The sequence below is a fragment of the Conger conger genome, chromosome 14 (genome assembly GCF_963514075.1).
Source record: "Conger conger chromosome 14, fConCon1.1, whole genome shotgun sequence".
Taxonomy (NCBI): domain Eukaryota; kingdom Metazoa; phylum Chordata; class Actinopteri; order Anguilliformes; family Congridae; genus Conger; species Conger conger.
In genome coordinates, this window is record NC_083773.1 from 45,527,050 (window position 1) to 45,538,806 (window position 11,757).

Here is an 11,757-nt window from a genome sequence, read left to right on the forward strand (position 1 = left end):
TTAGGGTTTGGTTGAGTGTTTAAATTCACAGATAAAACAGCAGACACAGACGGAGACAGTAAATTAAGTGTTTCTTTACTTTAGCACCAAATTGCTGATTCACACTCTGCATGTAGCTTTGGAAGCTGGATCAACAGACTGTGACGCACTTCTGATGAGTTAACATTGAGTTAACATTGAGTTAACATTGAGTTAACATTGAGTTAACATTGCCTGGAAAGAGAAATCATATCTCACCATGTAACGTAATGCAGCCTAAATTCAGCGCAAATGTAACACTAACATTTTGTACAACACACTAGACTATATTATAAAAAAACGAACAATCAAAGCATTAAGATAATTACATTATCTCTAAGTCTTTAGCACCTTTAATATCTGATAGCTTACACAAACTACTTGACTTCAGTCATTGTTGATGTTATTCTTACCATTATCAAAATGATTATTATTGTTAAAACATTGCGGGTTGTTTTGGGGGAAATCGTTATTAAAACAAAAAAGAAAAACATAATAGTTATAACAAATAAATACACTTTACAATGTATTCATAAAAATCCATGAAGCCTTTTATATACACTCTTGAATCCTTTATTAAAATAGTATTTTAAATTAAAAAAGTTTAAGAGGCAAAATAAAAAAGACAATGGAGAATAACAACTGCATTACAGCTCCATATTGGAATAAAATGCCAACAATGGAAAATAATAAAAGAATGGTAGCTTTATGAATGTCCAAGATATATAAATAACCTCCCACTTAAGTACCTGCAACATTACTATATAATTACCTATAACTTCAAAATTGTTTAATAAATAATAAAATTAGAAACATCTTAATTTATTGAGTTTAAAAGTAGCCTGATACCATTATCACACCATCAAATTAAGCAATGCCTGTAAAATGCAAAAGAGTATTCCATTTCAAACACAGGCAGCATTTTTTTCATAATTTAAGGCATAAATTAAGAAAATGATAAGTAAGAACAATTTAAATAAAACATAAAAGAAGGCCTACCCATAAAAACACAGGCAGACAGAACAAATAACATGAAAAAATACTTAACAACTATGAGAATCTAGTTACCAAATCAGTTTGACTACTGTGGGTACGTCTGCATAAAGTGGTCATTTACTGGTGCGTATTCCAGGATGAGTTAGTGGACTTGTGATCTCATACTGAAATCCCTCCTTATCATGTAAGAAAACTGACCTTACGTTCAGCAAAATATGGTGTGAAGATTCAAAAGACTGTCAGACTGAAGAACGCTTGAGTGGTGTTTGATAGAAAGATCAAACATAATCATGATTATAGGAATGGTGATTAAAGTAGGGCTCTCACAGTCTCGGTCTGTTAGTTCTCATAACGTTCATTTGAATTGGGGAAGCAATACCAGTGGTCTTTTGTTCAGTCAATGTGTGTGTGTGTGTGTGTGTGTGTGTGTGTGTGTGTGTGTGTGTGTGTGTGCTTCCTCATGGTTTGGTCTCCATTCTGGGTTTCCATACCATTAATGTTCATTTGACGTTTGTTCACAACAATCTCATGAACAAATGTCCAACATAAGCCTGTGCTGGAAGAGCCATTTTGAGGCCATTTTGAGAAGAGCAGGGGTTTAAACATTATGGTCTCCGAGGCCACATTATCGTATTTACTGATGATCCGCTCCGATAGAACAGCCTCGCTGATACATTGGCATGAAAGGGTGCTGTATGGAAGGTCCAGGTATCCATGGCGAGATTGCGTACAGTGTGACACTGACTCTTAAATACATCGTTCGCTTGACTCCGTTGACAGTGTGCCTGGTATGCCCACCAAGCGGGAGGAGACATGCCAAAGGTCGTTGCAGAATATCATCAGCAACACGTTACAAACGAACACCGGAGGCCAGATGTAACAGAAGAATGCAGCGAACAGGCTTGGCATCTCGACGGCGGCCCTGGTCTGGGGGGTGGGGGCTCGGAGGGGGGCAGGTCAGAGGTCAAATCTCCAGCAGTCCCGTGCCCGGCTCCACCCCACTCTTATCGTCGCCGTTGGAGACGGGGTCCAGGGGCACAGGGGCCGTGGGGTCGGCGGGGCCCTCGGGGCGGGGGCTGGCCGGGCCCTCGGGGGCCTTCCCCAGGGCGGGGGCGTCGGCGTGGGTCTTCTGGTGCTTGCTGAGGTGGTCGGAGCGCGTGAAGCGCTTGCTGCAGAGCGGGCAGGTGAACTTCTTCTCGCGCGTGTGCGTGCGCACGTGCCTCTCCAGCTCGTCGGAGCGGGTGAAGCGCTTCCCGCAGAACAGCCAGTTGCAGACGAAGGGCCGCTCGCCCGTGTGCCAGCGCAGGTGGGCCTTCAGGTGCGAGGCCTTGCCGTACACCTTGCCGCAGCCCGGGATGTGGCAGCTGTGCACCGGCTTCTTGCGCAGGGCGGCGGCCGAGGCCCCCAGACGCTCCAGCTCCTGGCAGTTGGGGCAGTCGCAGGTGGACCGGCCCCCAGGGGCCCCCCCGTACCCGCCCCCCCGGGCGGGCTTCAGCCCCAGCGGGGGCTCCACGGGCTTGGGCTGCTGCAGCAGGTGCTGGTGGGGGGCGGGCAGGAGGTGGGAGGAGCTGCCCAGCCCCACGCCGGGGTAGGGGCCGGGGCTGAGGGAGGTGAAGTCGGCTCCGTAGCTGGGCAGCTGGGGGCTGAGCGACCCCTGGGGGGCCACGGGCTGCAGGGAGCCCTGCAGGGGGTCGGGCTGGGACTGCACCGCCCCGCTCAGCCAGTTGGAGTTGGGGTGGACGTCCCACCAGGAGGACGGGGAGCTGCTGGGGTTGGCGGGGGCGGTGATGCCCGGGTGGATGCCCGCCTTGTACCAGGACCCGTACGGGTGTGCCATGTCCAGTGAGGTGTACACACTCGTCAGGCAGTCGGCCTGGGCCTTGGAGGCCAGCAGAGAGGGGTCCTGGGAAACAGAGTTCTGGAAGGAGTGGGAGAAGGGGTTGTACTCAGAGCCGTAGCCCCCGCCGTGGGGAGGGGGGGTGCTGGACTGAGGGAGGAGCCCCCCCCCAGAGCCGAAGGCGCCGGTGTAGGAGTCCGCCAGCCCATCCCCGCCTCGTTTGGGCGCCTGGAGGTCAGAGGTCAGGCCGTAAGGCTTCTTTCCCGGGCCGGAGCTGATGGGCTTGCCGGGTGTGGCCGTGTCCCTTGCCGGGCTGGTGCTGCCGAACTTGTTACAGGTGGCGGTTAGCATCGCTAACGGGCTGGAGCCATACCGGGCCTCCTCCTGTCGGGACAGAGCAATAACACTCACAGTCAGAGACACTCAGACTGAAATAACACTCACAGTCAGAGACACTCAGACTGAAATAACACTCACAGTCACACTCAGTCTGAAATAACACTCACAATCAGAGACACTCAGACTGAAATAACACTCACAGTCACACTCAGTCTGAAATAACACTCACAGTGTCAGAGACACTCAGACTGAAATAACACTCACAGTCAGAGACACTCCGACTGAAATAACACTCACAGTCACACTCAGTCTGAAATAACACTCACAGTCAGAGACACTCAGACTGAAATAACACTCACAGTCACACTCAGTCTGAAATAACACTCACAGTCAGAGACACTCCGACTGAAATAACACTCACAGTCAGAGACACTCAGACTGAAATAACACTCACAGTCAGAGACACTCAGACTGAAATAACACTCACAGTGTCAGAGACACTCAGACTGAAATAACACTCACAGTGTCAGAGACACTCAGACTGAAATAACACTCACAGTGTCAGAGAGACTCCGACTGAAATAACACTCAGTGTCAGAGTGACTCAGACTAAATAAGACCTACAAAGGCTTTTTAAAGTATAATATAACTATAACTATCATTTGTGCTGATGCTTTTTATCTAAAGCAGTTGATTAGACTAAGCAGAGAACAATCCACCCTGGAGAAATGTGGGATTAAGGGCCTTGCTCAATGGCCCAACAGCTGTGCAGATCTTATCATAACAAATCTTACAAATTTGGATTCGAGGTCCAGATTTGATGATGGCTGCACTAGGCTACAGGCTGCCCAGGTGAAGGATAAATGAATTCTGCCATATACCCCAGAGTGCCTTGGACCCATGTTGACGTGAAAGCACAATCATTTTTTAATTCGCTTCTGTAATGTCACTTGCTCCCTTGGTTGCATTTGTTTGCACCCTTTTTCAAAGAGCACCTGGGATCAACCCGAAAGCTAACATCTATGTTTCATATCCTTGAGCGAACCTGGGCTCATTCCTCTTCAGAGGAAAGCACTCTGCTGGATGACTGAGACCAGCAGACCACAGCCACACTGTCAGAATGACTGAGACTTTCACCCCACAGTCACCAGAGTGACTCAGACTGAGAAAGACTGGTGGATGATTAAGACCGGCCGACCACAGCCATACAGTCAGACAGGGAGGAGATCACTGGCACATCTATCAACCCTATCAAAATTCTTCTGCTTCAATGGGGCCCTGTCTCTTTCCCAATAGCAAGAGGACCAACATGCTATGCTACATTTTTTAAGAGAAAGCAAATGTGCATTTTGAGCATACTTGGCTGCCAGTGTTGGTGTGTTATGCGACATTACTGTAAATTACCCTTGGACACACAAAGACAAGAGCCATCTGAGTTTATGGAGTAACAAAACAACCCAATTACACTGGTATGACGGGGCAGTCCGCTGTTGTAGCTTGCCTGGTGTTTGTTTGTTGTTGGTAAATGTGTTGCAATAATTCTCATACAATGCGGCTGTTTTTTCTAACCTATTGTCTCTTATCAGATGCTGAAAACCTCAAAAAACTTCTCACGGAAGTATAACATTTGAAAGTGTTGTATTGCATAAACCAAATAAACAGCGACATATATTGATAGTGTTTTGCGGTCCTTAATTAATATAACTCCACGTAGATAACGTTTTGTTAAGCAGGCAATGTATGGGCTTCGAACATCATTGGTCCTTAACTTGGGCTCACAAACAAAATTATTATTTTATTTTATTCGCACAGTGTGGCGAGTGGGCCACAGAAGTCTAACTCGCCAAACTGAGTTTGTGAAGAAAAGGTAGGCAAAAAGGTAAGCAAAGGTGGACTTGTAAGTCAAAGGTAAAGTAATATTGATTTTATTCAGACCAAAACAATTCCTTTCTGCGCGCGACACGAGTGAAACAGGTTGGTAAACAATGTTGGGCAGTTAGTGACGGTTGTTTGTCTTTGTCGCTATGACACCTGAGACCGTCACTATGTCAGACCTAACAATGGCGTATTGTCCTGCAAACCAAGGCTACCGCAGCACTGTTCGTGTTCCCTTTGGATGCGCGGTTTTGAGAGTTCGCCAGATTGCGGTCACGTCGGCCTGTTCCCGATCAGCACGTACCGAGGAATGTAGGCTATTTATTATGAAAGCGAAGCTTGACAATGGACCTTACCAATATTTCTGAGATTGGAGATGATGATTAGAAATAATTAGTTTTCTTTCTAAAAACAGTTTTATAATGTGAATGGAACCACTTAAATAATAATAATAATAATAATAATAATATTATTATTATCGTATTATTAGTAGTAGTATCATCGTCATCCTCGTCGAATAAATATAAATAGAGGTTCGACAGTAATTAACGGCAATTGAGTTTGAAGGCTTTATTTTCACTCTATTAGACATTGTGCGTCCAGGCGCATATTATAACTTATTATAACCTCCAAAACCTTGCAAATACAATCGACTCGGGTAAAGAACATGTGTCTCACAGCCAGAGAGACTACTGTAAATTGCTAATTAACATGAATGCCTGTTTAATTTTAACTTTGCTTTAGTTTTACCAGAATGACTGCGCGTAATGAATCTCATCACAATAAAGAAATTAAACACACATTTCCAAGCCGCACTTTGACTGGGTTTCCCCCGGTCCCCCCCTGCCGTCGCCACAAATGACATTTAATCGCAGAAACAGAAGAGGCTGAAGACGGTTGTTAATATAATCAGCGCCACCGCCGCTGGTCTTGGAGAACCTCTCAATGGAGAACGAGTTTGGGTTTCTTGGTGCGGTCTATTTTCCTGCCTACATTAGATTTGGAAACCACCGAGGGTCATCAAAACTCGCTCAGTTCTGAGCGTGTAAAATCGACCGGATTAGTGTTGCTGCGACTGATCTCTGCGCACGTGCCCGGTGACATGCTTTTTGAGGCCACTGTCATTCAAGCTTCTTGATTTGTTTGAGAGCACACGCTAACGCAGAGCTAGGCCTAACTATGAGCTACAATAGCAGTAAATGTGGATATCGGCATGTTATAGAAAGATGGACGATGTCTGTATATTTGGTATACCTTATGGGTTGGCAAACGACGTGATTTAAATATTGCGTCATACATTACAACAAAAAAAAGCGAATTTACTGATTAATCGCAGATCTTAAACAGGGTGTTAAATTTTCCTTAAATGTGCAAGTTAGATGGGATAATTCTAAATCATCTGAACTTTCTTAGAACACTGGTGAAACACGACATCCACTTTTACGATATGAGGGGCCTATGTCTCTGATCATTTTTGGAGACGGGATCGAATTCAAATTTACAAAGTTAATGTAAAGATAATAATGATTATTTTCGTTCCAGTGAAGCGGTGGAGGTTCACGCTGGAGTCTGCCTTACACGGTTTTGTTTTCGTTTCATTTGAGCGAATTGCTGACGCGCTCCGAGGAACAGACTTTTGGGGACTCGGGGGCCTGGCATTGATCTCCCCCTCATTCCTGCTAAGCGCCTGCGGTCGACACGGCGTATCCTGTTGCTTTAGCTCCCATTTCCAGGTTAATTACACCCCATTACAGAGCTAAACGGCAGGGTTTAACTTGTCGGTAATGCTTGCATTCAAAGCCCTTTCCGCATGTGGTTTACTTCCTTTATGCTCCTTCTCTGGATGAGCTGTGGAAATTTTATGCTGTAATTGGCACAGCATTACGTATGACTGTCTGTGTAACTATTTCATTTATAGAATGGTTTTACCGACTTTCAAAATGTCTGCGCTCGATAAACTGGCTGTATTTTCTACGTTATAAGTTTGATAGTTCATATATAATTGGTAGGCCTACTTCATTTACTAAAGACTGTCTTTGGAAGTTCTGATAGATAAAACCTGGAATATTGAATATACCGCTACCAGAGCGTTTCCCTGAAAATAGCCAATTTGTATTAATTATCACAATATCAGACCCTTGTAATGTCTCAGACGTCTGTCATGGTTGGCTCTCAAGGCTCCATCTCCCACAGCTTCTTCCATGAACACGTTATTATTCGGCTATAAATGTATATCACAGAATAGACCGCAGGTTCTCCCTCTTAAATAAACGCAGTCTAACAGACCTGAGACTCCCCGCGTCTGAGGTTGCGCGAAGTTCACTGCCTGCATTCTCTGGCAAGTTGAGCGATTGAAGACGAGAATGTTCTTTTGCCCAGACACATTTCTTTAAATTATATTTACACCTATAAAAGTTGTGAAGAAAGAGCGTTGAAATTGCAGCTCCGGCGCAGACCAGCTGTGTTGATTTCAAAAAGTATTTTCCCCCGATTTAATGGCGCAGTGATGCTCGCGACGGTTGCTCGCGGGGAGAGAGACCAAAGACCCTCACTAATGGCAGGCAGATCAAAGCGCGAGGCTTTACAGGTACTTATCAGTCTGCGACTCCAGAAAGGCTAATTATAAGGAAATATGGGTTGTTGAAGGAAACGGAAGTAGTCGCTGCACAGTCAAGACGGTGCCTGAGAATGAAGTTCACCTGGTCGCAGTTGTTTTGTCACCGCCTGTCGGGGTTCTCACTCGCTGAGCGAACACTGACTTTTAAAAAGTGGGATAATCGCAAAAAAATCTTGTATATTGTATATTCTACATTCTACATTCTACTTGTATACGCCAAAAAGCGGAGGCTACGGTTCTTTGTGGAACACATCCCATACTTTGCCTGAGCGACTCACAATAAAAATTACATATATTTTTTTCCGTGCAAATGCCAATAAACGTAGCTTTACGTATACAAACCAGCCAGGTATCCCATATGAACGGTAACATCAAGGACGCAGTATGCAGCACGCGGCTCCCCAGAGGACCCGCGCTGGTGTTTGATTGTACAAGATTAAAACTGACACAGGACTGAAACAGGAAACCTACGTTGTCACAAACTGAGAAAGAAACGGAACAGAAATCCGTGTAGGCTTTAGGCGAGTCACAGAGGCGCCCGGCTGACCGCGTGCAGTAGGCTATACCAAAAGAACAAAACTACACACTATTAGACCACAGAAGAAGACCCACTGATGAAGTGATTTCACAAGTAAACTCCAGCAGAACATCGAACAGCGCTTTTTCATACCTCCAAAATAGACGCGGCCATCCCTGAGAGTCAAATCCCAAGAGCTCTATCGGTAAAAAAAAATACGGAGGGGGTCTCAGCTCGCGGTCCCGGGACAGTTTGGACTAACTCCGGCACGAGCGAAGGAGCTTCTATGAGAGACGCAGGACCCGCCTCCTAATTACAGGGTCCGAGCGCTTTGAAGAGCCGCCAAGGAGCAATAAAAAAAGAGAGGGAGGGGGGGGGCGAGAGGACGGGGGTACTGGGACGAAAGTACACTGCGATTAGCCCCGCCCCTAACACACAATCAAGTCTTTACGGATGTAGTAATGGAAAAAGCTCATTATAAATCCGAATGATAAGATACATTCAGCACTTCTGTTGTCTGGAGAGACGAAAGATCAATAGTGCCTGCCGAGAATCTCTTCTGGTGGTCGCGCGGGTCTTCCTTCTGCTCGGCTGGGCTAGTCTATACTCCATATCATCGGCTGGGCTAGTCTATACTCCATATCATGCATTTCCCCATGATATTGTAATTAAACAATCACACTAAATCACGCATGCCTTTTGCTCGCCTGAAGTTCTCCAAATGGGAGGACCGATACACATTGTCCATCAACGTCATCGACCCCATAGTCTATTTTGGCAACATTAAGCACAAATAGAATTTTATTACATTGTTTTAATATATTTAACATTCAGAACAGAATCAAATTGTTTAGTAATATGTGTACATATATGGTAGGCCTACCTATAATAATAAACGTACATTGCAATTGTATTTGATTATAATGGTGGTGATATATTTCTATTGTAATTATTATTATTATTAGTAGTAGTAGTATAGTAGTGGTAATGATAGTTGCCGTAGTAGGCCTAATAGTAGGCTAGCAGTAATCATATCGTATCTTCAGCCATAACTTGATTAAATTGCCAAAGTGAATTAGTTTCATTAAAGTTATTCGAGAGAAACAGAAGTAAGCAACCCACATAAATAAATCACTCAAAATTAAGATGGCTAAATGTGCGGTTTCTGTTTGAGATTTTATTGTTTGTTTTGTTTAACTTCACTCTGTTTTCAAAACGCACTTAATTACTTTTGAAGGCCTCTATTGTGTTTTAAATTATTAAACCATATGACAAATATAGGCAAATAAATCAATAAATTCAATAAGAAATAATAATTACGATAACGAAACGGAATTCCGACTGCTGTAACTTTAAAAATGTTTTAAGAAGTACAGTCTATCATCCAGTTTTCTTTTTTTCTTTTTTTTGCATTCAAAGTTAAGTCCCACTAATGAAAGAAACAGCATTTTCAGATTAAGTTTGAAATCTCTTCACATTTGGAAGCGTTTATCTGCCATGCCGTTAAAATCTTGGCGTTTTTAACAGGTTTTCTAAGTGTCAAATGTAGGAATCTGCGGTTTAAGTGCTTAGGAAAGCTGAGATGTATAGAGTATATATATACATCTCTATATGGAGTCATTTTATTAATCTTTAATGGGAACGGGCCATCCTTTTATTGTGATGTGGCCTGGGTTTATTCTTGGTCTAATCGGTCTGTGGAGAACTAATACAAATATTTAATGTTTTTGTAAGATTTTATCGAGACCATGTGTTCCCAATCCTTAATGGATATATTCTGAAATTAGTTGTGGTTAAGATGCAACAATTGTCACATGAATTACGATGTCGTAAAATAATGAACACTAAAGAAACCTCTATGTAATCCGTCTGGATTAGGAAAGAAAAGGTAATCATTTTCAGATTTTATCGTTATTAATAATATATTCATATGCATATTTAATTCACATAAATCCTACTGTGACAGTGTCTATTGTGTTTATTTAATATAATAAGTAGCCTTAGCCACAACAAATCAACATTTCCAGTGCTCCGTTATTGTAACAGGAATTAAATAATCTTTACCACGTTGTATAAAAGTCTAGGCACATTTTTGAAAGAGACGTTGATTTCTGATATTCTTCTTTGGAATATCTTCCTTGAATATTAGTCTGCAGCTATTATTATGAGCACACTGTGATGTAATGCTATTTATGTTCGTGTCGCTAGACTCGAATGAACTCGCTCAGGTTGTGTCAGAGAGCAGTTTCTGTCTGCGAGTTTTGCCTTTGATGTTAAATCGGTCTCGCCGTCTGTTTTGCCATTTCTTTATAATTCTCTGCGGTCCAAAAAATGGGTCTTACATGCTCTAGTAATTAACACGACAGTGACTCACACGTGGTCTTCTGCAGATAAATTATCTATATATTATATTCATATTCCACAATGTCAGACGATATTATCGAGCGAAAACAGGAACTTGTCAAAAATGTCCAAAAGCGTGGGTATTGGTTTCCTAGCAAGAGGTTCTGTTGAATGTGGTTTAGAGACCCGCGCATGTGCACTCTAAATGTGCCTATATTTATTACTATTTACGGTATCATTTATCGCCATTCAAAATTGCATTGTTTCAGCTCGACCCAAAAGCGGAAACAACATTTCGGGTTTCATAAATAACATCAGGTTTGAGACATGTTGTAGTTTATTGCGATTTGCAATATTTATCTTTTTGGCTTTTTAAATGAGTCAATGATGTAGTGAACCACTATTAGGCCCCTCTCAATGATCCATCTTTCAGAAAAACACCTACTCCGCTCTTTCTGGCTTTAGGCAGTACCAGTATTCGTCTCTCCTTGACCGTGGACTGAAATCACCCAGAGATTCCGCGCGGAATCACCTCGACTGAGGAATAACTAGCCATTAAGAGAAATGCTCTCGCTCGTTTGGACTTTCCTGGAAAGCTCATTCATGACTTAGGAAAAAAGTACTCACGAGAAGCGTGTTCTCAGCCACAATGTTGTTCTTTTGTGTTACATCTTTTGTTTTTGCTACATGTATGTATATACGATGGGGAATTTTATGTGACATATTGTATCTAAAATCCTCTTCCTTATGTGTTATATATTTACTGTTACAGGAACCAGTATACATGCGTGTCCAATAATAATTAACAAGCTGAGAACAGATATAACATCACAATGCTGGCGTAAATAATTCATAAATGTGGAAAAAAACAGCTTTGGCATATATTAATAAATTTTTTTTAAAGTACCGCAACATGCAAGTACCGCAGTACTCATTCATGCAAGCATGATCACATGAACACACACACTCCCACACAAACATAGACATATGAACAGACACACCCACACAAACATAGACACACTCCCACACACACTCCCACACAAACATAGACATATGAACACACTCCCACACAAACATAGACAAATGAACACACACACTCCCACACAAACATAGACACACTCCCACACAAACATGATCATATGTACACACTCCCACACAAACATAGACACATGAACACACACACTCCCACACAAACATAGACACACTCCCACACAA

The 11,757-nt window shown here is 43.1% G+C and overlaps 1 protein-coding gene across 1 annotated transcript; it reads right to left on the reverse strand.

The window, feature by feature from the left end:
- Positions 1-1,978: 1,978 nt before the first annotated feature.
- Positions 1,979-8,373, reverse strand: sp7 (Sp7 transcription factor). The gene is made up of 2 exons (XM_061220216.1): positions 8,353-8,373; positions 1,979-3,235 (listed from the first exon to the last, which is right to left on the reverse strand). Exons 1-2 carry the CDS (start codon positions 8,371-8,373, stop codon positions 1,979-1,981), a joined length of 1,278 nt encoding a protein of 425 aa, XP_061076200.1.
- Between the last annotated feature and the right edge of the window lie 3,384 nt (positions 8,374-11,757).